General features: G+C 36.6%; 1 protein-coding gene across 16 annotated transcripts in view; it reads left to right on the top strand.

Moving 5' to 3' along the window:
- prom1a (prominin 1a) overlaps positions 1–22994 on the top strand; it is a 53576-nt gene extending 30582 nt beyond the window's left edge. For 3 of the 16 annotated variants that reach the window (XM_065273957.2, XM_065273961.2, XM_065273956.2), the window contains 25 exons: positions 5560–5680; positions 5806–5869; positions 5953–6042; positions 6553–6776; positions 6866–6940; positions 7062–7125; positions 8957–9116; positions 9577–9729; positions 9810–9933; positions 10279–10382; positions 11027–11111; positions 12118–12264; positions 12355–12426; positions 14328–14420; positions 14566–14583; positions 14971–15024; positions 15116–15196; positions 15294–15362; positions 16530–16619; positions 17587–17702; positions 18123–18146; positions 18532–18600; positions 20863–20969; positions 22113–22147; positions 22240–22992. In XM_065273957.2, coding sequence (XP_065130029.2) covers positions 5560–5680; positions 5806–5869; positions 5953–6042; positions 6553–6776; positions 6866–6940; positions 7062–7125; positions 8957–9116; positions 9577–9729; positions 9810–9933; positions 10279–10382; positions 11027–11111; positions 12118–12264; positions 12355–12426; positions 14328–14420; positions 14566–14583; positions 14971–15024; positions 15116–15196; positions 15294–15362; positions 16530–16619; positions 17587–17702; positions 18123–18146; positions 18532–18600; positions 20863–20932 — 2167 coding nt within the window. In that variant the 3' untranslated portion in view covers positions 20933–20969; positions 22113–22147; positions 22240–22992. Of the gene's footprint in view, positions 1–5559; positions 5681–5805; positions 5870–5952; positions 6043–6552; positions 6777–6865; positions 6941–7061; positions 7126–8956; positions 9117–9576; positions 9730–9809; positions 9934–10278; positions 10383–11026; positions 11112–12117; positions 12265–12354; positions 12427–14327; positions 14421–14565; positions 14584–14970; positions 15025–15115; positions 15197–15293; positions 15363–16529; positions 16620–17586; positions 17703–17819; positions 18601–20862; positions 20970–22112; positions 22148–22239 lie in introns of those variants that run through there. The other 13 variants (XM_065273963.2, XM_065273959.2, XM_065273965.2 and 10 more) reach the window with 11 other exon arrangements.
- The last annotated feature ends 632 nt before the right edge of the window (positions 22995–23626 follow it).

Below are 23626 nucleotides of genomic sequence, written 5' to 3'. Positions count from 1 at the left end.
AACATCCCCCACACCATTACACCACCACCACCAGCCTGCACAATCGTATGCACAATGTTCTCATTCTGTTTATGCCAAATTCTGACTCTACCATCTGAATGTCTCAACAGAAATCGAGACTCATCAGACCAGGCAACATTTTTCTGGTCTTCAACTGTCCAATTTTGGTGAGCTTGTGCAAATTGTAGCCTCTTTTTCCAATTTGTAGTTGAGATGAGTGGTACCCGGTTGGGTCTTCTGCTGTTGTAGCCCATCCGCCTCAAGGTTGTGCGTGTTGTGGCTTCACAAATGCTTTGCTGCATACCTCGGTTGTAACGAGTGGTTATTTCAGTCAAAGTTGCTCTTTTATCAGCTTGAATCAGTCGGCCCATTCTCCTCTGACCCCTAGCATCAACAAGGCATTTTTGCCCACAGGACTGCCGCATACTGGAGGTTTTTCCCTTTTCACACCATTCCTTGTAAACCCTAGAAATGGTTGTGCATGAAAATCCCAGTAACTGAGCAGATTGTGAAATACTCAGACCGGCCCATCTGGCACCAACAACCATGCCACGCTCAAAACTGCTAAAATCCCCTTTCTTTCCCATTCTGACATTCAGTTTGGAGTTCAGGAGATTGTCTTGACCAGGACCACACCCCTAAATGCATTGAAGCAACTGCCATGTGATTTATTGATTAGATATATAACAATGTCCAAATTAGACAAATCAGAAGGGGCCTTACTAAATACCTGCAAATATGTATATATGTATATGTAGTCTGATGAAGTATACAACTCCTGATTTTAGGATCTAAATAAATGTTTCTCAATTATTTAGTAGTTAAAACTTCTTTCAACCTGTTTTTCCGAAATAAAGCACTGACCCTCATTTTCCAGTCTACAGTGCCTCTCTTTGTCCGGGTCAGTAGCTCGGCTGTGTCGTGGTGGTGGGCCGATCGTGTTACAGGTCCATCAACCACAGGGGAATCAGCAGGTACCTGGGACGCCTGCATTGCAGGGCGAAATCAAACCCGATGGGTCATCTTGTGTTAAAGAGGCAGTCAATGAGGTTCTTACCCCCACCCTGCTTCTCAACCCCAAAATGAGGCAGTTTTAAACAGAGACACTGTTGGAGTAGCTGCTGGGTCTAATCTGGCTGAATACAGCGATCATTGTGAAAGTAACTCGACTCCTGCCCACTTTAGTATACACATAGACATTCTTTAGTGCAATGAACCTACCCAAATTATGCAGTACAATGTCACTAAGATGCCAATGTGGAGCCTATGCAAATGCAGGAGATATTTATTGGGAATATATAGGCTAAATGATGAACAGAAGAGTTTGGGTACTGAACTTTTGCAACGTCCAGTAGTGTTTTTGATTTTAATCTCTCTTTTTCTTTTAGGAGACATTTATGTCATATGTTAAATGTATAACATGTAAGGGATAATGTAGAGGCAGCCGGTATTTATTGGGAAATAAGCCCCGACAGTGTGATCAGGACCCGACGCGAAGCGGATGCATAAAATGATCGTAATACCTTATTAAGATCCTCTGCTTCATACTTGTCTGTCTCCATTTTTTTCTCTTTAACCAGTCTTTGAGAAGTTTTAATGCTCATTCTGTATTTTTTTGTGTGTTGGCTTCGTAGCTGTCATGCTCTATTTTGTCAAGTTCAGTCTCAGTAGCTCTCTGTGTCTTGTCGTGGTTGTCGAGTGTTTGTCACAAGATGGCGCCAAACAGACAGTAATCTTTATTGATCTTTATTGGCGCGGAGCGATTTTACTCGTGCAAGTAGTCCGGCTATGCGTTATTATTTTGGAGCGGTTATTATTTGAAAAGAACGAACCTGCAAATGTCTCAACTGACCAATCAGAATCAAGCATTCCAGAGAGCCGTGTAATAAGTATAAAGAAATATTGACTATATTTCTGTCCCTAGTTGATATCATCATGGTGAGGTGTAAATTTTTGTTGCCGCATTTATTTTGTGACACCACACTCGCCTGGAGCTGTTTGAATTCTGTTTTGGGCATATTTAAAAGTTCAATTATAGCTTTGGGACATCCATTTTCATCTGAACATTGCATTAGCAGCCCAAAGATAACTGGTTCAATCCTCAGGACACACATAGATATTGATAAAAAATGCAGTGTAAGTCTTGTTGCTTGTTAAAACATTTTTGCTTTATTCTGTCTGGTCCGTACGAGGTTCCCTGCAGCGTGTAAAGTTTTAGGCTGTGCCCTCTGTGTGGAATTCCATCTTCAAAGACTCTTTGTTTACTCCCTGCTATGTTTTTCCTGACCTCCGAACAGAACAGATAGCAAGCTTACCAATACAGAGAGAGGAGGACATGGGGAATTAGAGGGAGAGAAAGAGAAAAACAATGAGGCTTTGTAGACAGCTACCCATTTCAGATCGCTATCGTTATGTGGTTTCACCCAGGCAGTATTCTGCAATGCCTCCTATCTGAATTTAGAGACACAGCATTTTGCTCTGTTGAGTTTATGACAACATTGCCTGTCATTTCGTTTTTTTGTCATCATGCTAAAAGAAGGAAATAAGTTAAATACTTTTAATATTGTCATACACAGTATATTATAACACAATACAAAATGAGAAATTTTATCTATGAGTACACGATAACTATATTTCCCCATTCAAGTAGGTAAGACTTTAGTCTTGCATGACTGAAATATTTTCCTGGAGGTGTTGCAAACATGGCCGCCTGGTGGCGCGATTTCCCAAAGGGATTTTAGCTATGTCTGAAATAGCCCCCTATACCCTCATTCACTATATTCTTATATTAGTCTACTAATATAGTCCACTTAACGTAGTAAGTGCAAAAAAAGGAAACTCGGACACTGAGTATTCACTCGTGTCAAGACGCACACTGCAAAAAATTAGTTTCTTCATAGTATTTTTTATTGTTTTCAGTACAAAAAATATCTTAAATTAAGATGTATTTTTTGGTAAGCAAAATAAGTGACTATGTGCTTAACACAAGATAAAAAATCTGCCAATGGGGAAAGAATTTTTATTTATTTATTTATTCTTAAAATAATGTTTAAGAAAAAGGTTCAAGAGTTTTTTTATTTATCCTAATAGCAGATTTGTCTGCTTGTTTTAAGAACAAATTCACTTAAAATTAACTTTTTTTGTCTAAAAGCTAGACTTATTTTCTTAGGTAATTTTGCTCATCAAGAAAATGCATCTTAATTTAAGAATTTAGATATTTGTACTGAAAACAAGACAAAAATACTAAGTAAAAAGTCAGTTTTGCAGTGCAGGAGTTTTGGCACCATTACAAACTAGCTGTCCCATCAAATAGTGCACAATATAAGGGTATAGGGAGCTATTTCAGACACAGTCTAAGACACACACTCCTTTTTAATTTGTATTTGAAACACTTCCATCTTGATAAGGAAGTTGTCCATGTCCCCAAGTATATTGTTCAATCTGTTGTCCTTTTTTATGTTAGCGGTGTTGTGTCTTATCTAGGGGTGTGACGGATCACAAAACTCACGGTTCGGATTACATTACGTTTTTTTGAGGCAGTTTTCGGATCAGCAAAAAAAGGGGTGGAAAAATCTACCAATAATAAAATGACAAACATTTATAAAATAAAAAAGTTGTACATTAAGTAAGATCTAAAATTAGCATTAGGTACATAAATCAAATATGTCAAATATTGTATAAATATAATTATAATGTTTTAGAGCTACATAAGTGATTTTCTCTTTGTCTTGGGTTGTTTGATTAACATTAATGACACAGACTTAAGTTGGTTAATTGAGGTTACTGTCTCTTTAAGACTACATAATCACAGACTGTTTTTGACTCTAATCTATACAATTAATATATAAATGGTTTTTATTAGGAAAAGAATACCGTTGAGATCATTTTCTTTGTATGTGCCTTGTCAAGAACAGAAAGATTTTAAGTTCATTTGCTTTTAAAAACTCGTCTCTCCATGTGTGCACTTTTGAGTGCCCTTAAACGTGCATGCACACACAGACGGAGGGGGAATTCCAAACGGTGCAGCATAAATAGTCGCCCCACATAAAAACGTTACGTTGTTTTTCATTGCTCTATTCACCAAATGTATTTTAATCGACTATGAGTGTATGTATGAGATACAGTAGCGCAACTCTCTTAAGTTTACACATCAAGAGTTTTGATCTTTGAAGGGTGTAGGGATGATCACGTCTGACTGTGGCTGGACCGGACACATTCAAACGCATGTGCGTCCAGAAAGCTGCTCACTTTAGTGCCTTTTTGCAGTTTAAATTATTTAAAATCACTTGAATGTTAACATTTGCAAGCCTTTGAAACAAGTGCAAATGATAAACTTTACCCCTTTTTAAATTTGCGTATTAAAGTGAGGTTGCAGGGCAAAAAACCCGGTTTTACTGTCTACACGACAACACTGCAACTGCCGTTTCTTAAAATCCTCACCCTGGCAGGGGTTTTCAAAAATGTTCAGTTTTAGTGCGTTTTCATGTGGACGAGAAACGTCATGGTTATAAAATTACCCGTTTTCGTGTGGACTAGGCCTAAGGTAATAGAAACATAACAGTACAATGTAATGTCTTGGTATCTTTATACACCACTGAAAGCATAGTTATGTATATCGTATTGCATTTCTGTCAAGAGATCAAAGTGCACCTTTAAGACATCGATAGACTAGGCTTAAAATGCAACAACACATTCTTGTTGTTTTCTATATTCAAGCACAATTCTAGCAAAGAATGATTCATGCATTTTGACTCAACGCCACAAAATGACTTCCTGTTTGCGCTATTGTTGCATAAGTCAATCATAGCTTTTGTCCTACACTCTTAGAACGAATGTGTTAAAAACAACACATTAGTGTTGATTGTGGGACGACACACTAAATGCGTTGTCCCAGAATTCACCCATCACTGTGTTATTATTGAAACAACACATTTTGTGTTACTTTTAACACAACATGTGTTATATTTTAACACAAAATCAACACAAAATGACACATAATGTGTTAAAATTACACATAATGTGTTAAAAGCTTAACGCACAAAGATGTGTAAAAAATTAACACATCCTTTCTAAGAGTGTAGACTGAATTTACTGTAGTTGCAAACATAAAGGATGAGAAGAGACAAATAAGGATATGCATACAGGATGTATATAGGGCAGATTTATCAGTCTGACTGAGGAAAGTTAACAGTCACCCTAATTTATTTAAAGTGCTTTTAAAAGGCTTCTTAGCATTTATTCACAAAAGTTGCATAACAAAAGACTTATTTGATTGTATAGACCTGCAAAAATCAGATTTACATTAAAATCTTTCCAAAGCAAGAAAAATTTATGTTTTCTAATAGTCCATCACAGACTGTGTAAGAACATGACTGTGTTAATGTGCTGCCACCTACTGGCGATGTAGCCAATAGCTTTATTGCTGCCAATGTTACAATAAAAACATTGTGTATAGATTATTTAAAGCTTTGTATAAAGAACATATAAAATGTATATCTTGAATGCACTGTAAGTTGCTTTGGAATTAAAGCATTAATGTAAACACGTCTTTTTTAACAGGGCAGGGGTGCTTTGTGCATATGCAGCCAATCAGAACCTAAGTTCTCAGCTGAAGAGTATGAGGAGACTGGTGAAAAATAATTTAAAAGACCTGCACACCTTTGCCAATCAGACACCATCTGTAAGTACCGCAACCCTAATAAACAGACAGATATGCATCACATGAAGATATCTGGTGGGTGAGACAAAAGTTCATTGTGTAGTTGTAATGGACAGATACTTACTGCTCTCTTATCTCTCCCTCAGCAAATTGATTACCTGATCTCTCAGTACGGCACTGTGAAGAACCATGTGATCTATGACCTGGAGAGTAAGTACAGTATGTCGTGGTAATCTTAAGCTTCGTTTCGATCTAATGGGAACGCTTGTGTTGATTTTGTGCTGTTTCTGCAGATGTAGGTTCGCTCTTGGGTGGACGGATACAAGAAGAGCTGGGAAAAGATGTGCAGCCTGCGCTTGATACAGCTCTCAGCATGTATGCAAGTATGTTACATGACTTTTTACTTTGCCTATGTTTGTATCTATTTTATTTGCTGCCTACATCCTAAACTTACAGTTCATCTTGGATAAATATTTATTGTTTACATATCATACTACTGTACATTGGAATATCATGGTAATACTATACAAATATTAATTGTTACTGTTTTGATTCACTGTTTGTCTTTGATTTGTTAGTTAAAGTGGATAAAGTCATTAAAGGTAAAGCATAATAGACCCTGACTGGTCTTTTCTGTGACCTGTACCAATGTTGTGATTGGCTCCATATTCTTTCCCTACAACACCTGGCTCAGTTTTTTTCCCTGAATGTTGTTGCATCATTGGTGGATCCTGCCCATTCTGTCTTTTAAAATAAAACGTTTATGAACAATCTAACTACAAAAGGATAATTTTGACTGAAGCATGTGTGGAGTTGACACTTTGTCACAGCTTATGTTTAAACAGTCATGTCAGTCGTGATAATTTGCATATTTGTCTTGTTTGTAATCCTAGCAATGCGAGACACTAAGGATGCGCTAGAGAATGTGAGTTTGACCTTGGAGACTTTGCAGGATGGAACGGGCAAACTGCAGGCTAACCTGAGCGCGGTGCGTGGCAGCCTTAGCAACGCTCTTAACGATCCCGTCTGCGCAGATATACGCTCACCCGCAGCCGACGTCTGCCGCAACATACGCAGGACCCTTCCCAGGCTAGATATTGCAGCCAACTACTCATCGGTATTGAAATCACTTCTCATCTTTCCCCTTTTATAATAATTTTAGTATTGATATTTTTTTATTATAAACGCATGCTTCTTTTTTGTTAGTTGCCTAATGTAACCGACCAGTTAGATAAAGTGAATGGAGTTCTGAAGACAGATCTCAGACGCATTGTCGAAAAGGTACTTTACTGACAGATTCATTTTATATTTAATCTCATAGTGTGTAAACTAAAGCTAAACACGAAATTGTGTTAGCAACCAAATTTACATGTGTAATATGATTTTCATCTGTGTCACCCAGGGATTTACATCATTCAATGACACTCCCGCTATGGTAATGGAGCAAACCCGAAACGTTGTTGAAGGTGCGTTTTATGATTTAAGGATTACCCCACTTTTATAAAAAAAATCCAGATGTTTACTCACCCCTGTGTCATTCAAAATGTTGAGAAAGTTTTTTGAGAAAAACATTCCACGATTTTTCTCCATATAGTGGATTTTAGTGGACCTCAACAGTTTACAATTTCAATGTAACTTAAAGGAAAAAAGCCACCGTTTTTCAATATTTTTATATGTTTTTACATCAAATTAGACAAATTTATACATCCCTATCTGTTTTCAATGCGTGCACTTAATCTTTGTACAGCGCATTGTGAATGTGTAAGCATTTAGCCTAGCCCCATTCATTCCTTAGGATCCAAACAGGGATGAATTTAGAAGCCACCAAACACTTCCATGTAGTAATATTCAGCGAGAGGGGGAGTAGTCAGGAGTGATGATGTTACTGCGCGCCGAGGTTGAAGTGCTGCAAACTAAGTGCTCTTCCGCAATACAATATAGTTCTCATTTTTTATCCGCTTAAAAAATCGCCACGTTTTGTTTTGTGCAACCATACTTACTTGTGTAACTACTCATGTAACAGTCTTTAAATAGGGAAAACATGGAAGTGTTTGGTGGCTCCTAAATTCATCCCTGTTTGGATCGTAAGGAATCAAGGAGCTAGGCTAAATGCTAACACATTCACGACACGCTGTGCAAAAATGAAGTGCACACATTGAAAAAAGATAGGTATGTGATCATTCGTCTAAGTTCAGGTGTTCCTTTAAAGGCACACCGCGGAACTTTTTGGCCACTAGGGGGTGCTAGACATTTTTTTTTCACGTCTAGCTCCCCTAGAGGCCACAAGCGCCGCAGCACTGTCGCAAAGGAAAAGAAGACAACTCTTTAGGTCACAAATTGTGCCTTCCAGCCTGTCATATGAATACAATTATGTTTTTTATTTTATTTCAAACGGCAAAAGATTGCGTGACTCACGTTTTCAAGTCAGTTGTAACGGTGGTTGCTTGGTTAAAGTTTATATAAAAAATTACCTTAAAGGGGAATCGAACCCGGATCGCCTGTGTTGTGGATCCATGATGCTACTACAGCGCAACAGTGTCACGTGATATAAGTCTTTCTCTACACTCTCCAAGTAGCCTTGAAAAATATATTATGAAGGTTGAAAAACTACAAAGTGTCACTTTAAAATTCCAGGGCTCTAAATGATCCCAACCAGGCATAATGGTCTTATCTAGCAAAACAATCTTAATTTTCGCCAAAAAAAGCACAAATTCTCGTCTTGCACCAGCCTTGTGACACGCCAGCGCGACCTTACATGTTACGTAATGAAAATAATTGAAATAATTCAAAGGTCATACATTAGATATGTAAAACGCATAATTGCGGACCATTTTAAACAATAAACATTAAATAGTATAATTCCACATACAACAATGTCGGAATGGTCCTATTTCTCCACATATTTATAAACACTGGAGCGATATGTTCGCATACATCACTGGTGACCTTTCGACGTGAATACGTAATACGTAAGGTCAGGCTGGCGCATCACAAGGCTAGTGCAAGACGAGAGGTTGTGGTTAAAAAGTACCTTTTCGGGGGTACAATTGTTTTGCTAGATAAGACCCTTATGGCTCGGTTGGGATCGTTTAAAGCTGCGGTTGAGGTCCACCAAAGTTGAAAATCCTGAAATGTTTTCCTCAAAAAAGACATAAACATCTTGGATAACATGAGGGTGAGTAAATTATCAGAATTGTTTTATGAAAGTGGAATATTACTTTTAAATCCATATGATTCTTACAAAATTTCTTTCTAGTAAATTATAACTAAGTCTGTTGCCCAACATTTCTTTTGTAGGGGTGAGAGGTCTACTGAATGACATTGGTTCTAACATCACCAATTTCACCAAGCGCTTTCCAGTTAACAGCACTCTGACCAACTTCACCAAAATGATAACACACACACATTCACAGATAGAGGACATCTACCCACAGATCGATCAGATGGATTTCTACAGGTAAAGCTGAGGAGTGCATTTCCGAATTTCTACATTTACATTCATGCAGCTTTTTATCCAAAGCAACTTACAGTCCATTACAAGGTATACATTGCAGGTGCACATTTCTGCAGTTTCCTTTCAGAAAATGTTATGTAGATTATGATTATGCTTATCTGTGTCTCACAAATACCTCTCATGCTGACAGTACCAGCTTAAACCAATTTACATTTCCAAGCGGGATTAGTCTGGTTAGTGCTGGTTGAACCAGCCATGTAATTCAGCTAGCAGGTCACTCAGCATGGCATTCAGATAAGGCTGGCATGTGGCTAGTTTGCACACAAGCTTCCAATGCTGGGCACCCCCATCCAAAACACAACATACTGTATATGCTGAGCATTTATGCAAAGTTTACTAATAAAAAACCAAACTGTTAAAGTCTTTACTTTTACATCTAAGTCACAAAAATCTTTGATTTCAGGTGGATTTGTTGCATCACTCTTTGCTGCATGGTGGTGCTCATCCTGGCCTTTAATTTTTTGGGTCTGTTGTGCGGCATCCTGGGATTTGACAGGCACACATCTCCGACCACCCGCGGCTGCGTGTCCAACACAGGAGGAAACCTGCTCATGGCGTAGGCATACTGAATATAATGTAATACATAAAAAGTGATCTTGTCTGCAATGATTCACAAACACTTTCTGTGCATCTCAGTGGTGTGGGATTCAGCTTCATGTTCTCCTGGGTGCTCATGGGAGTGATAACAACTCTGTTCTTGGCTGGTGGAAATCTGGAGAAGCTCGTGTGTGAACCCTTTCAAACCCGACAGCTGTTCAAGGCAAGAGAATCGAGTACACAATAGAGATACACTGTACCTTTAAATTTAATGAAAACTATTGAACATTCCTTCTACTATTGAAGCCTGCAATTTAATAGCATATAATATGATCTGACATTTATACCCTTGTCATAAAAATACAATTCAACCTTTCGGTAAAAATCTGACTTGATTACATAGTTGACCTTTTAAATGTATGTCAATATGGATCTTTGACTCAAAGTTGGCTCAGAGTTATTGAAATACACTATAGTTCTTGTTACAGCTTGACTTTGGGGCTCAGTTGTGTCCTGAGGTTTTATTCAAAAGCTTAAGGATAATGTTCTCAGTATTTATTGTGTTTAGGTGCTGGATACTCCTTACCTCATTCAGTCTTCTATGAAAAACTTCATACCAGGATATTTGTTCAATGACCCCGATATGGATCTTACAGTGGATTCTCTCTACAGGTAACTCGGGCCTGTAATGCATATCCTGTAAAACTGAGACACAATTCAGACTTCATTACAGTTCTCTTAAAGTTCGGTGGTAAAGTCATTTTTATTTGAAGAAGAATAAGTGTATGTGTACATTGATTATTTATTTTGTACAATAGCTCCAATATAAAAAAAAACAGTTTTCTTCACAGTTGATTTTAGTGGATAAACTAGCAGTGCAACCTCGTCACATTATCTAATTATTCATGTTTTTTTTTTCTTAATTTTTAACACTTTGTTTATTGTTTTATATATAATAAGTCTGACCTAAAAGTTTTATGAGCTGCTTTTGTAATATACCCTGTATGAAAGTGTTGCCTTTCTTTAAATTCCAGTTGGATGGATATTTTATTTTCTAATAGAATTTGTATAATATTTTATATTTCTGAATATAATAAATACATGTGACATGGGGGGCGTGCACACCAATGCTTTTAAAGGTTGTGCACACCAAAACTTTATACGCAGCTGTTTTTTCAGCCGAACGCTTTTTAGCTGTGATACTTGAGCTGTGAGCCGGCTGGTTGTTGCAATACTTGTCCCGCACTTCCTCCGCTGTGATTGCTTTTTCATCTAAGCTTTATTCTCTTTTCTGAACTTTCTTCTCTTTTTTATAGTAACTGTAAGGACAACAGAGGGATTTACAAAGCTCTTAACCTGGAAAAGATCTTCAATATCTCAGCGTTCTTTAACACCAGTATTGTGAGTGGATAAAAGGATTTGTTCATATGTAGACACACAGATCACTGCTAAACGTGGAATGACATTCAAAGTCACACTGAGATACTGTAGGTATTTCTACTAAATGTTTAATGAGCCTATGACAAACATCCTAATTCACTTGTGAATGATTGTTCAAGATATTAATAATTAAATGAATCACTCTTGTTTTAAAAGATTAACGAATCTTTGTAAAAACTTAACATTTTTCTAGATAATACTATGTAGACATCACTTTTGTTCTTTTCCTATATATGTTTAGTGCATTTTTCCTCTAATCTACAAAGCAATGCAAATAAGATAATTTTATAAAGCAGACAGCTTAATGTGATGTTCATCTTTTGATACATTTGTTGATTTTTATCATCAAAATGCTAGACTAAACAAAAACAGTAAACAGTATGTTTTTCCAATGCCATGCTTATTATTCTTCTCTGTATTTCGGGTTTTGGCAAAATATCTGTTTTGTTCGAGACGTTTTATATACACCATCTATAAATTCCTTTATTTTAATCATAGCAACATGAAGCTTAATTTTCAGTTCCATATCCCTAAAAACAGTTCAAATCCCTATAAACCAGCATTCTTGATTCAGTGTCACAGTAGGGTTCAAAACTCCGAGACCACAAGTCTGTTTTCATTTAAACAAGGAAATAAACATGTTTCAAGTATTCAAAAAATGTTTTGGCAAAATTGGGAAAATGTCTGTGTTAACTCCTTTGTATAAAATGTCAGATTTCCTTATTTCAATTAAAGCACTCAAGATGCTCCTTGTAACATTCACAAATCATGCTGAGACAAAACAAATAGTGAGGTATCATATACTTAGACATTAATGCATTCAGGTCTGCAAGCATGAAGCATGGTGGTCTCAAACTTTTGACCCCACTGTACTGTGAGTTTATGTCAGATCCTTAGTTATGATCTCACCTCTGTCCGGGACGATTGCTGTCTTATAACACTAACAAAGCCTCCTGTCTTTATTCAGTACTCCAAAGACGTGTCGAGGAAGTTTGAAGAGATGAAGGTGGACTTGCGGGGCATCGTTCTCCTGGAGACTGAAGGCAAACAGAATCTAATCAACTACACAGAAACTGACATTAATAAGATCAAATTTGCTGCCTATTTGGAGGAGGTATATAACATACAGTGATGAAAGATGGTAAAAATGATGTTTAAAGATGTCCTATGGTTTCTCATGCTTTTTTTTTTGTTTGTTTTGCAGCTTAAAAAAGGAGTGACCAGCATAGATCTGCTTAGTTTTGCTGGTGAACTTGACACTCAAGCTGATCAATTGGTGAGATTTATTTATTGGAATATTTAAAACAAACCCTTAAGGTGGCTGTAATTATACTGTAGATTTACAGTAAGCAGTATTTACTGTAATTAGTGGAACATGAATCCCTTGATTAGCATCTAAAGGTGAAAATGCAACCAACCTCAATTTCGAAACGCAATGGAGGCTACAGTAGCTGCCACAGGACAAACATGTCATTGTCTGAGAAAATGTAGGAACGAAACACGCTCTGTAACAGTTTGTCCATTTATAGCTACTGTAGAAACATGACGACGACTTTCATGTAAGGAGACCCGCGGCGTATGTAGATAAAAATGGGTAGTAAAAACACAACAGTTCATTATGTACACTGCAAAAAATGATTTTCAAGAAAAACCTTTCTTGGTATTTTTGTCTTGTTTTCAGTAAAAATATCTAAAAATTAGATCTTAAATTAAGATGCTTTTTCTTGATGAGCAAAACGACTCAAGAAAATAAGTCTAGTTTTTAGACCAAAAATATCAAGTTTAAGTGATTGTATGCAAAAAAAAGCTTAAACATTTTTCTTAAACACTAAATTCAAGGCTTATTTCAAGGTCTTTATACACTGCAAAAAACAATGTCTTATGTAGTATGTTTGTCTTGTTTTCAGTAGAAATATCTATAAAATTCTTAAATTAAGATGATTTTTCTTGATGAGCAAAATTACCTAAGAAAATAAGTCAGTTTATAAACAAAAAATATACAATTTAAGTGATTTTGTGCATAAAACAAGCAAAAATATCGGCCAATGGGGTAAGAAAAAAATATATTTTGTCTAAAAAGTAGACTTATTTTCTTAGGTCATTTGTGAATAAAGAAAATACATCTTGATTTAAGAATTTTTTGATATTTCTACTGAAAACAAGACAAAAATACTAAATAAGAAAGTCATTTTTTTGCCGTGTAGACCATTCATAATATAGTTTTACTTAGTATTTTTGTCTTGTTTTCAGTAAAAAATATATACAATTTATTAAATAAAGACATATTTTCTTGATGTGCAAAATTACCTAGAAATTTTTTAGACAAAAAATATAAACTTTAAGTAAATTAGTGCTTAAAACAAGCAAAAAAATCTGCCAATGTAATTAGAAATATTTTCTTGAAATAAGTTTACTTTTTTCATAAACACTTGATTCAAGAAAGGTTTTCTTATTCATTAGCAGATTTGTTTGCTTGTTTTAATCACAAATTCACTTAAATTTTATATTTTTGTCTAAAAACATCTTAATTTAAGCATTTTTTAAATTTAAGACAAAAATACTAAGTAAGAAAGTCAGTTTTTGCAGTGAATGTATATTATATTGCATTTCCTTCAAGAGATCCTTTTAAAAGTTACACATTGCACCTTTAAATTGGGTCACTTTACACATCGACAGAGCAAAACGGCCCAAGAAAATAAGTCTAGTTTTTAGACCAAAAATATCAAATTTAAGTGATTTTGTGCATAAAACAAGCAAATAAATCTGCCACTGGGATAAGCAAATGTTTCTTGAATTTAGTGTTTAAGAAAAATGTTCAAGATTTTTTGCTTACCCCATTGGCAGATTTTTTTGCTTGTTTTATGCACAAAATCACTTAAATTTGATATTTTTGGTCTAAAAACTAGACTTATTTTCCTGGGTCGTTTTGCTCATCAAGAGAAAGAATCTTAATTTAAGATATTTTTACTGAAAACAAGACAAAAATACTAAGAATTTTTTTCTTAAAAATATTTTTTTGACGTGTATGCATACAAAGTTTTGTTGACATTGTGTGATTTACATAAGTACTTTAGCATAAACAAATGGAGAAATTCTATAAAATGCAAAAACAAGAATAGCCCTGACCACAAATCCCTTCACTTTGGTAACTTGATTGTGTCTCTCCATTTCCTGCAGGTTAAAGGGACCTTACAGACTGCATTAAAGGGTCATGCTAATACTGTGAGACAGATCTACAACCAGCAGGTCATCCCACTGGAAAAGTCTATGGTAAACTCTTCCTGTCTCATACAGTAGATGCTCTTCTACACTGATAGATTATTGTGGGATTAAATCTCAACTTGGAAATGACACTTATTGCTGGGGTTTTTCACTTATTTACCTTTTCTATTCAATTAAATGTATGGCTTCCAAGAAATATGTGAAAGCAAGGGTAAGCCTATATCTAACAGTAATAGTTGCATAACCTAAAATAGTTGTTTGCTCATTATAGTATCAACCTTTTTTTTCCTGTGATACTATGAAGAAAAATTATTTTTCTACAGTCACTGCATACTGTCTTTGTTTTATTCATTTTCTTTCATCTGTAGTCAATCATTGATTACAGTAACTCACATTCACTAAAAGACAATTTGCATGCAATAAAACATGTGTGCATGTTATGCATGTACGTTTGAATGGTTTTATGTCATACTGCTTGTCATTAATTTTGTGTTTAAGGTACTCAAAAAACACAAATTTTTATAAGCGGTCAAAATCAGATCAAGATAGTTTGGACACAAGTGATTCATGTTTTGTGTATCTGTTTGCATTACTACAGAGCACGCTTAACCAAAGCATCAGATTCCTAGAAAGAACTGCATCAGATCTGCCTGTAAGTTCAAAACTACCGTGTCTGTCTTTCTTATAATCCCCAACCCTGCAGCCTTTATAATAAACTGTGAATGTACTGTACTTTTGTTTAGGTGAGAGTTACAGAGGTTTTAGCAGCCGTTGATGCTGCCCAGTTTCTGATTTCCCGCAATGCAACTTGGGTGGTCAATCAGGTAATGTGAGCCATAAACATGCCAAAATACTACCCAAAACATAATACAACTGTGTTTTTTTATGGAAACTGATTGTGAATGTTCACCACACAAACAGGAAACAGAGAAATACAAGCAGACTATCATTGGCTATTTTAAACAGTACATGGACTGGATCGGTACATCTGTGAGTATTTGTACATTTACATTTACTTATTATCCAAAGTGATGTAAAGTGTATTAGTAACGGTACAATACATTTAATAATCGGTATGTGTGTTCACTGGAATCAAATCCATGACCTTTCCCAGTGTTAACTCAATGCTTTACCAGTTGAGTTACAGGAACGCAACAGAATGTTTAAAGTCTGTGTAAAGTCATTTCAGAGAATTGTTTCCACACCCAGAATAAATGTTAGAAGTGTATTGCTGAAACATGTTACCATGACTGTGAAGAACTAAATTGTGGAGTTTTAAAGTTTTTTTCACATTTCTGTGTTCAGGATTATTTAGGCGGGGCTAAAGACTGGAGCCCCCGAGCATGGCCCCGCCCCTAACGCAATCACAAGCATTCATTCAGGTTGTAGCGGTATTTTAAAGGGATATTCCACTTTTTTAATATATGCTCATTTTCCTGCTCCCCTAGAGATAAACAATTAAAATTTTGGAATCCATTAAGCTGATCTCCGGGACTGGCACTAGCACTTTTAGCATAGCTTAGCACAATCCATTGAATCTGATTAGACCATAAGCATCGTGCTAAAAAATAACCAAAAAGTTTCGATTATTTTTCTTATTTAAACTTGACTCTTCTGAAGTTACATCATGTACTAAGACCGACAGAAAATGTAAAGTTGAACTCTCAAACTGGCATAATAATCAAGGACTTTGCTGCGGTAACATGGCTGCAGCGGGCGTAGTGATATTACACACGGCCCAAAAATAGTCCCCTTGGTAACTTTCAATAGCAGGGGACTATTTTCGGGCACTGCGTAATATCACTATGCCTCCTTGTAAAAAAAGTGGAATGTCCCTTTAAAGTTGAGAAAGATGGCAGCTTTCCCACGGGTGGGCGTGATTTCTGCGCCAACTGCGGACACGCCCCCACAATTCAGAGCAGAGAATCCAGCCTGTTTTCCAAGATTGTGATAACTTAGTGTATTTATTTGGTGTTTATTTTTAAATCATTTCAACTTGGCTGGGTGGTTAATATCAAATTTTTTTCCTGGGTGGCACAAACTGAGAACACATTTAATATCAGACTTTACACAGACTTTAAACAGTATTATCTGTAAGAATTGATGGTTATCAGTCTATGTTAATGTAGGTTTACCATCGTTGCTGTCTCATTTTAGCTGTCCATGGAGGTAGCTACCTGTAAACCGTTTAGCAACATTGTGGACACAGTCGAGATCCTGGGCTGCAGTTTCCTGCTGGATTCAATGGTGAGACCAACTATTAGTTTCATTAAAGGAAAACACCACCGTTTTTCAATATTTTATTATGTTTTTACCTCAACTTAGACAAATTAATACATCCCTATCTTTTTTCAGTGCGTGCACTTTTAATCTTTGTACAGCGCCTTGTGAATGTGTTAGCATTTAGCCTAGCCCCATTCATTCCTTAGGATCCAAACAGGGATGAATTTAGAAACCACCAAACACTTCCATGTTTTCCCTATTTAAAGACTGTTACATGAGTAGTTACACGAGTAAGCATGGTGGCACAAAATAAAACGTTTGTTTGGAGCCATAGGAATGAATGGGGCTAGGCTAAATGCCAACACATTCAAGAAGCCTGTAAAAAGATTAAAAGTGCACGCACTGAAAAAAGATAGGGTTTTATTCATTCGTCCAAGTTGAGGTAAGAACATAGTAAAATATTGAAAAACGGTGGTGATTTCCTTTAAGGGGAACCCCAACTATAAACACATGTATGGCGTAACAGATTAAAGGAACAGTATGTAAGAAATTTATATCAATGAATCATAAAATGGCCCTGATATGTCACTAGACATTAAGAAGTAATTTTCATTTCAAATACTTATATCACGGACAACAGTGGTCTGGCCAGGATATTGTCATTTAAAAAGTGGAGTTGCAGCCCTCAACTGATGTTTATGTTGTCATTTTGTCTATTGGCCACCAGTTGTGTGATTGCAGTACCAGTTTTGGCCACAATCCTACATACTGTCCCTTTAACACTGGGATTGGCTATATATATGTGAAATTAAAAACAGTACATGTATCATAGTTTTAATAAACTTTGAATAAATCGCCAATGCCTCAATTACGGCTGTCCATTTGTGCAAATTTTTGTGCATTTCGGTCGTATGTTTGGGCACCAAATGTGTGCTCCAGCAAAGTGTGGCTTATGGGTGGTTTAAAGTAAGCATGTGTTTATTCGTTGCAGAACACATTCTGGTTTGGACTGGGCTGTTCCACACTGTTTTTGCTTCCTAGCATTATCCTCTCGGTGAAGCTTGCCAAGTTTTACCGTAGAATGGACACAGAGGATGTTTATGACGAGTAAGTGTCCTAAAATTGTGCTTATAGGGTAAAGTAATATGCACATTAGGTAATAATAATCATATCTTTTATTTCTCTCTGTGTTCTTCATCTTTTCCTCTTATCTGCGGCCTCTAGATCCTCTGTTTCGGGGACTTGGCATTTCACATTATGATAACCATTCTTGCTATTTCCTTCTTTCTCCATTCTTTATGTCCTTCTTTTAAGCACTTTGCACTTTATAAAAAAGATATGTACAGTATATATTATACAGTGTTTTGCTTATAGCATTTTTCAAACATCCATGTGTTTACAGTCTGGAGTCAATCCGATTGATAAATCACCAAGTGTCTTGACTTCATTTTGACATCTGTGTGATGTCTCTAAAGTATATCACTGCGGTGCATCTCTGTAACATTTGCTTGTCTTGTATCTTTTTAGCATTGAGACAATTCCTATGAAAACGTAAGCTCTTTTCCTGTTACACTTTCCACCGCTATTTGAAAAACCGTTTCTCTTTCGTGTTTTGTACGTAAATCTTTCTGCCTAATGGTGCTGAATTAAGCTACATGCCTTGTAATGCTTCCCTGGTGATGGGCATTGCTTGTGTTATTGTTTTACCCTTCAAAAGCTCCCTTGTTTTACACAAAGGGCTGATAAAACAGAAACCTTAAGTACAATTTCTACTTTAACACGTACTTTTCATACTTAATCACGCAACTTAGCGTTAACCTCTTTCAAAAGCACATATTGAAAATGAGGCTTATTCCCGATGGTTGCATGCCATTTTGTGTTATGTCACATCATGTTTTGTTTATGATTTTTTTTCTGTGTAATTTTTTTATTTCAGTAGGGAAATTGGTAATAATGGTTATTATAATGAACAGTTAGAAGGTGTCCAAAACCCTGTAATGACAAGGTAAACCATATACACCTCGCGTGAGTTACATCAATCTATTGCATGCATTGGGGGAAAAGGATTGATTGAGGTGATTAGTAATGATAATGAGACATCAGCGGTCTGATGCATGCTTGGTTTGAAGTTGCCCTTACAGTACAATACAAACAAGCACCTGGGAGCCAGCTATTCTTGTTTTCTCTTTGTTGCTGGCATTAGCATGATGACTAATGTAAAGGTTGAAGTGTGTCATTTTTATATGTGGCACTAACAACATCTTAAAAGTAATGATAGTTTCTTACACTCCCTCCACCTAACATTGGTTGGTTAAAAAAGGATAGCCCCGCTCATAAGCAGACACCTTCAATTTTATGCCCAGGTGGGCAACTCAAATAGATTCAATTTTATTTTTTGTTTGGTGCATAAATTACACACTTCATATTTAATAGAGAAAATAAATGTGCATGCCAGTTAAAGGGTTAGTTCATTTAAAAATGAAAATAATGTCTTTAATGACTCACCCTCATGTCGTTCCAAACTCGTAAGACCTCCGTTCATCTTTGGAACAGTGTTTATGATGTTTAAGATTTAGTGTGAGAGCTCTCCATTGAAAATCTATGTACGGTATACTGTCCATGTCCAGAAAGGTAATAAAAACATCATCAAAGTAGTCCATGTGACATCAGTGGTTCAGTTAGAATTTGTTGAAGCATTGAAAATACATTTTGGTCCAAAAATAAAAAAAAATACGACTTTATTCAGCATTGTCTTCTCTTCTGGGTCTGTTGAACTTGTGAACTATGTGCACAAGACTGGAGTGACGCTGCTGACGTGTTATCTGGTGCGCCCCAGCTTTTTTTTTTTTAAGGAGACGCACGCACGTAAGTTTGAAAAAAAATTTGTTCGCAAACATGTCTGAGGATAACACGTCAGCAGCGTTGTACGTCAGCAGTGTCATACGTCAGCAGTGTCATTATGCACGCGCATTCGCAACAGAATGCGGGAGAGAAGGCCATGCTGAATAAAGTTGTAATTTTTGTTATTTTTGGACCTACATTTATTTTCGATGCAACAACAAACTCTAACTGACCCACTGATGTCACATGGACTACTTTTTTGATGTTTTATTACTTTTCTGGACATGGAAAGTATACCGTACATAGATTTTCAATGGGGGGTCAGAAAACTCTCTAAAACAAAACTAAATCTAAAACATCTTAAACTGTGTTTCTGAAGATGAACGGAGGTCTTACAGGTTTGGAATGACATGAGGGTGACTTTATTTTCATTTTTGGGTGAATTAACCCTTTAAAAAGAGATACAATGCATACATTAAGATATTACAATCAAACTGGTTTAAAGTAACAAGATTAATTTGTGTTTTTATGCATTTATTTACATTTTTGCCCGGCTTCGCTTTGCATGTGACTCTTGAATTTCTAACCAGGCATGTGATTGGTTAATCAATGGTATGCAACTCATCATCACTAACAGCATGATTTTCAGTTTAAGCTATTCTGGATGCCATCTGACAGGTGTAACGGAGGTCAGGATGGTGAGCTCGAATGGCACACAGAGCCTATACATGTACGTGTACATCCTACAAAAAAGGGCACTGCGATACTTTGAGATTAGTGAGAGAAGTGCGGCTTCATGGTTTTTAAATATGGTTTAAATGAATTAAAACTATTTTAGCCTTAAGTTATTCAATATATCTCTTAAAATATTAATATTGGACAAATAAAATATGAATTCTCTTTTTTTTATTAATGCTCAGACAAAAACTGCCACCCCAAACCTGTGACACAACTTTATATTGAATCCGCCTTTAGTGGGTCTTATTGCCTCTATTTAAATTCTACATGCCACTGATTATTAAATTAATTAATTAATGCAAACATTTATTTTTTATGTGCTGCTATTTAAGGTGCTGCAAGTGACTTCATCCCATATCCTCTCTTCAAAACCCTGCCCTCCAAAGACATGTCTTCATAAGCATAGAGTGTGCCTAAATGGTTAAAAAAGCACAGATTGGCATCCACACTTTTATGTTGTTTACGTAAGTGTAGTGCTTTTTTAGGACATATACTATATCAGTGATATCTGATATCATTACAAATGATAATTGGCTGCAGCACCTTTAATTGACAGCATTAGTGCTCTGTCTGTCATGTCAAAGCACCGTCCTGCTCTTCTATAACATCGAGTTAAAGATGGATGGAGAGATGGAGGTTGTTGAATATATCCTCCGGCCTCCTTGACGGTTTTTCCCTCTGTCTCAAGCATACCTACCTATGACACTATGACTCGATTCCCACGAGCCTCTGCACCCCCTCGCCATCCCGACTGGTGACTCTTGAAAACGAGAGCCTGTTTTTAACTACAGAAAGGTACTGAAAGCTACAGAGAAGGGAACTGGACATTACTGTACCTCTTTCTCCCTAACAAGCACATTTCTTTCATCTTTTTACATAAACACGTCTGTGTCTCTTCATGCCTCTCTTTCAACATGACTTTCTATGTGACCCTGTCTGTGAAATCCAAGTCTCATAATCTTATTATAGGATTGGGAGCATCATCAAAGTCACATCTTTGACAATATCAATATTAAAGATATCAAGGCTAATGTTCTTTAGATTATGTAATATGATTGTATGTAGAAAACAAAAAAAATGACTTGTTTCTTTGTTTTCACAGGCAGGGTTACATACAGTAGCGGCTCGTGACTGCTCATTCGAGGGGCGCAGATTTAAATTAAGTGTTCGGAGTGTCATGTGTGTTGCTTCCGTTTTCAAAATATGTGTTTGTTGCGTCATGTGAACCATGTGCATCAAGTGTTTTGTCAAAATAAGTGCCTGCTGCACACGTTTCAAAACCGTTTATGATAAAAGAGACGCTCACGTTCACAAAATACATGCAAGACACTCCCTTAACACTTAACTCTGATTATGCATGAGATTATGTGAGTATCTAGCAAACGCGAGCGTCTCTTTTATCATAAACCCTTTAGATGCGTCTGCAGCAGGCACTTATTTTGACAAGACACATGATGCACATAGGATCACTCGATGCACAGAACACATATTTTGAAATATTTTGAATTAAACCACACACATGACGGGCAACATACATGTTGTGATGAACTTCGCATCGAGCACCCTCGAAAAAAGAAGTCACCAGCCGCCACTGGTTACATCCATCTTATTTTTATTTCTCTGTTAGACTAACAGCATGCATTTTGATTTCTTTCCATCTTCAGAGCCAGGATAACTCACAAGATACTTTTGTGTGAAATGTGTTTTAAGGTCCATGATTAACCACTGGCCCATATCGCAACTATCTGCCAATGTTTGACTTCAAACATCTCTTTGCAAACAGATGTTGCTGTGTGTTTCTTTTCTTGACTGTCTTAAATCTCATCTCGCTTCTCACATCTCACGTCCTACGGTTCACTTGTGTCTCCTTTTATATGCGTCTCTGAAACTGCACAATGGGTGTAATTCTGCAATATTTGTGTTTTTTTTCTCACACAGTGCTATTGGAAACTGGAATTGAAGCTTTATGGAATGTGAGTTGTTTAAATTGGCCTTGTTTTAAGGCTCATTTAACAACAAACACACCATATTTATCTCTCACTGGGAATTTCTTCTCTATCCACAGCAGGTGTATCCACAGCTCACACACAGACAACATATAAGAAAAGGATACTCGCAGTTAAAGCTGGGATATGCTGTCCGTGCTTCCAAAACAATTTGTTGTCTCCACCGATCCTTTTGCACCTATGAAATTACAGCGCTGGTTTATGGACAGTTCCTTTAAAGAGCTCTTCTCTGATGTCACATCCCGTCACAGATTCAGGGAGGCTTCACCCTACATGGCTGTTTTAATGACTACACGTGTCTTTGTTTACATTACATGACGGGCATAACAATGCTATCGCTGCTGCATACTTTGCTTGTTTGTTGTGGTTTTTAACATTGTGGAAGTCATGTGCTGAAGTCAAGTCCACTGAATTTTTACTCAGAGATTGTAGGAGCAGTTGTTGAAACAGAGCAAGCCAGCCACCCATAAGCCACAAATATAAGTAAAACATTTGTAACAATAGGTTTTCTAAGTGCTAACTGTATAAGCTAATATTCTGTAAAGATAGATGTTGTCAAGCCATTTCAAGGGTGAACAGATTGTTGCCTTTCTTGGATTGGTTAGCCATGGTAGAGTTAAACTAAACAGTGTAAAGTATGGAAAGGATTTGGTTTATCAGCTAAGCTTTTTGCGGTTGAGATCAGTAAAGCATCTGTTTGCAGCTGATATCTGCTAAAAAAGTTTTTTGTCAATTGCTCAATTTAAAGGGACACTCCACTTTTTTGAAAATATGCTTATTTTCCAGCTCCCCTACAGTTAAACATTTGATTTTTACCATTTTGTAATCCATCCAGCCGATCTCCGGTTCTGGCGCTAGCACTTTTAGCATAGCTTAGCACAATCCATTGAATCTGATTAGACCATTAGCATTGCGCTAAAAAAAATAACCAAAGAGTTTCGATATTTTTCCTATTTAAAACTTGACTCTTCTGTAGTTACATTGTGTACTAAGACAAACAGAAAATTAAAAGCTGCGATTTTCTAGGTAGATATGGTTAGGAACTATACTCTCATTCTGGCGTAATAATCAAGGACTTTGCTGCTGTACCATGGCTGCAGGAGGCGCAATGATATTACACACTGCCGAAAATAATCTCCTGCCATTGAAAGTTACCAAGGGGATTATTTTGGGGCAGTGCGTAATATCATTGCGCCTCCTGCAGCCATGTTACAGCAGTAAAGTCTTTGATTATTACGCCAGAATGAGAGTATAGTTCCTCGCCATATCTGCCTTAAAAATCACAACATTTCATTTTCTGTCAGTCTTAGTACACGATGAAACTACAGAAGAGTCAAGTTTTAAATAGGAAAAATATTGAAACTTTTTAGCGCGATGCTAATGGTCTAATCAGATTCAATGGATTGTGCTAAGCTATGCTAAAAGTGTTAGCGCCAGACCCGGAGA

Source organism: Paramisgurnus dabryanus, chromosome 16, assembly GCF_030506205.2.
Source record: "Paramisgurnus dabryanus chromosome 16, PD_genome_1.1, whole genome shotgun sequence".
NCBI lineage: Eukaryota > Metazoa > Chordata > Actinopteri > Cypriniformes > Cobitidae > Paramisgurnus > Paramisgurnus dabryanus.
The sequence above is the reverse complement of the archived record's forward strand: the minus strand, read 5'-3'. Positions and strand labels throughout refer to the sequence as shown.